General features: G+C 34.9%; 1 protein-coding gene across 1 annotated transcript in view; it reads left to right on the forward strand.

Moving 5' to 3' along the window:
* LOC107619392 (protein PIN-LIKES 3) overlaps positions 1 to 318 on the forward strand; it is a gene marked incomplete in the record, with an annotated part of 4,856 nt that extends 4,538 nt beyond the window's left edge. Inside the window, 1 exon segment of the mRNA XM_016321675.2 lies at positions 78 to 318. Coding sequence (XP_016177161.1) covers positions 78 to 202 — 125 coding nt within the window.

The raw sequence follows: 2,549 nt of genomic DNA on the forward strand, positions 1-2,549 counted from the left end.
ATAAGTAAGTTCATTACATTAATTAATTATGAATAATTAAGCAAAACCACACACTTCTTAATTTATATATTATTCAGGTACAATTACTCAATTATTTGGAGCTGGTGAAACAGAATGCTCAATAATCATGCTAGCAACTTATGCCTGTGCTGCAGTTTCTCTTACACTTTGGTCCACATTTTTTATGTGGCTTGTCCTATGATGATGGGATATTTTTATAACAATAATAATTAGTTACAGTCAGATGTATTATGATTTATGAGACATCGATGGTTATAAATATAAAATATTAATCATATTCTAAACAAGTTGTTCACATGTATCAAATTATAATGTTGTACAGTGTGGAATATTTTGTTTATTTATTTATGTTTTTTGGGTCTGAATGAGAAGCAGTTTGAGGGGGTATACTTCACTATGGGCCTTCGGCTTTATTTATTGGGCCTTTTTCATTTGGGGTTAGTCCAAGACACCCCTAACTCAATCACAAAATAAATGACCCAAATAAAAAAAAATAATAAAAGTTTAATTTTGATACAAATATCAAATTTAAACTCATAAGATAAATGCTAATAAAATATGAGTTATGTCATACATTCAAATTTTTTTGACAATCAAATTGGTCAAAGCCCAATAAAAATTAGTTTTATTAGTGAGAGCATGAATACACGTTCCAATTAACTACCTGAACGTTTCCGCGTTCCTCTCCTCCGCTGCCTCCTCCTTCTTCTTCTTTTCTTTTTTCTTCGCGTTTCTCCTCCTTTTTTTCGCGATCCTTCTTCTTTTTTTCATGTTTCCTTCTCATCGTCGTTCTTTCATTACTGTTGTTGTTGTTGCGTTTTTTTTTCTTTTCCTCCTTCTCTTTCTAGTGAATTTGTAGCATTATGTCTTTTTTTTCTTCTTTATTTATTTTTTTTTGTTTTTATTCTTATTAAGAAAGTAAAACCAGAAGAATAATGAGAAGGTAAAACAAGAAGAAGATGATAAAAAAATAAAAGATGATGATAATGATGAAGAAGGAGGAGGAGGAAGAGTTTTGAGTTCGGTGCATTTGGAATTTAATTTCGGTGCATTCTGGTCTCAACTTGTTTTAAACTGAGTTTGTTTGTATCTCGTCATCATTAAGGAATTTTAATGCATTTTGCATTTGAATTGCTATACATATAAAAAGAAGACAACGATAATGACAATAACGATAATGATAAAGATAATAATGTTGATGGAAGAGGAGGAGGAGGAGAAAAAAGAAGGAGGTGATCAAAGAAATTCAAATGAGAAAAGGAGGAAGAGGAGTGGAGGTGGTGGTATGGTGGCGGTGACGACGACGATAACAAAGGAGAAAGATGGAAAAAAAAGAGGAGGAGCAGGAGAAGAAGAAGATGATGATAATGAAAAAGGAGGAGGAGAAGGTGTAACACCCTAACTACCAAAGCTCACGCTTCCGGCTGCGTGACTCTGATAGCTCGGACATTACGACGACTTTTATATTATTTAATACTAAAATATGAGCCTGTTTAAAACTTTAAACCGCAATACCGCTCCCAAAAATACTTTCGTTCGATAACATACATCCATAGATACCATACAACTTACAAAAACTCATAAAGGATACATCCATATATATACATAGATATATATATTATATTACAAGCATTAACCAATACAATTCCTAACCCTCTTACAGAATATATCAGATACAGGCGAGGGTACAATAAATAATCTAAAGCAATACAGAGCATCTCAACAACAACTAAATAAACTCTTCGTGACTTCTGCGCCCATATCCTGAAAGGGGAAAAATGTAAGGGGGGTGAGAACATCATCCTCAAAAGGGTTCTCAGTAGAGGGTTTTTGGGAATTACTGTAATAGGATACGTGAAGATAAACCATACCAGTGATTAATAACCGTCTTATGCCTCTTTTCAAAAACAACGGTTTACAATAAAAGTAAAGTCGAAAATCTTTTTTGAAAGAAGAACCGTTCAATTCTCAAAAACTCAAAAGCCTTTCAAAAATGTTTATCTATGCTGAACCAAAATAGCCTTTCATATTTTTCCAAACCAGAAATACAAAACTGAAATCAACCATCGGCTCATCTCATTTCAACCACGGCCTTAGGCCCAAACAATCCAACCATCAACCAATCACCACAATCCAACAGAGTCCCAATTGCAAACACAGATAGGAAGTTCAAGCACAAACAAACAGTTACAGCAAGTAGAACAAATAGCAGTTAATCACAAGTAGTCACAAAGGCAAACCAAGTACAATATGCACACCCAAACAATGTCACATAGATGCATATGATGCATGTCTGTCCTAGTGGCTGATGATATCATCTGTCGGTTATAGATCCAACCCGACAAGTCCTGGTAGCTAACCATTGGACTGTCCCTCTGTCGCGCATCCCCAACTCGAGTTATACTCACCATAAACTTGATCATAATCATGATCCATATCCATTACCTTCACTGGTGAATATTTACGGGGGCGAGCTTATCCGGGGCTTTCACAGTGCCCGGCCACCCTTACGACATAGGATCAAAAGA

This window comes from Arachis ipaensis, chromosome B09, assembly GCF_000816755.2.
Source record: "Arachis ipaensis cultivar K30076 chromosome B09, Araip1.1, whole genome shotgun sequence".
Lineage (NCBI taxonomy): Eukaryota > Viridiplantae > Streptophyta > Magnoliopsida > Fabales > Fabaceae > Arachis > Arachis ipaensis.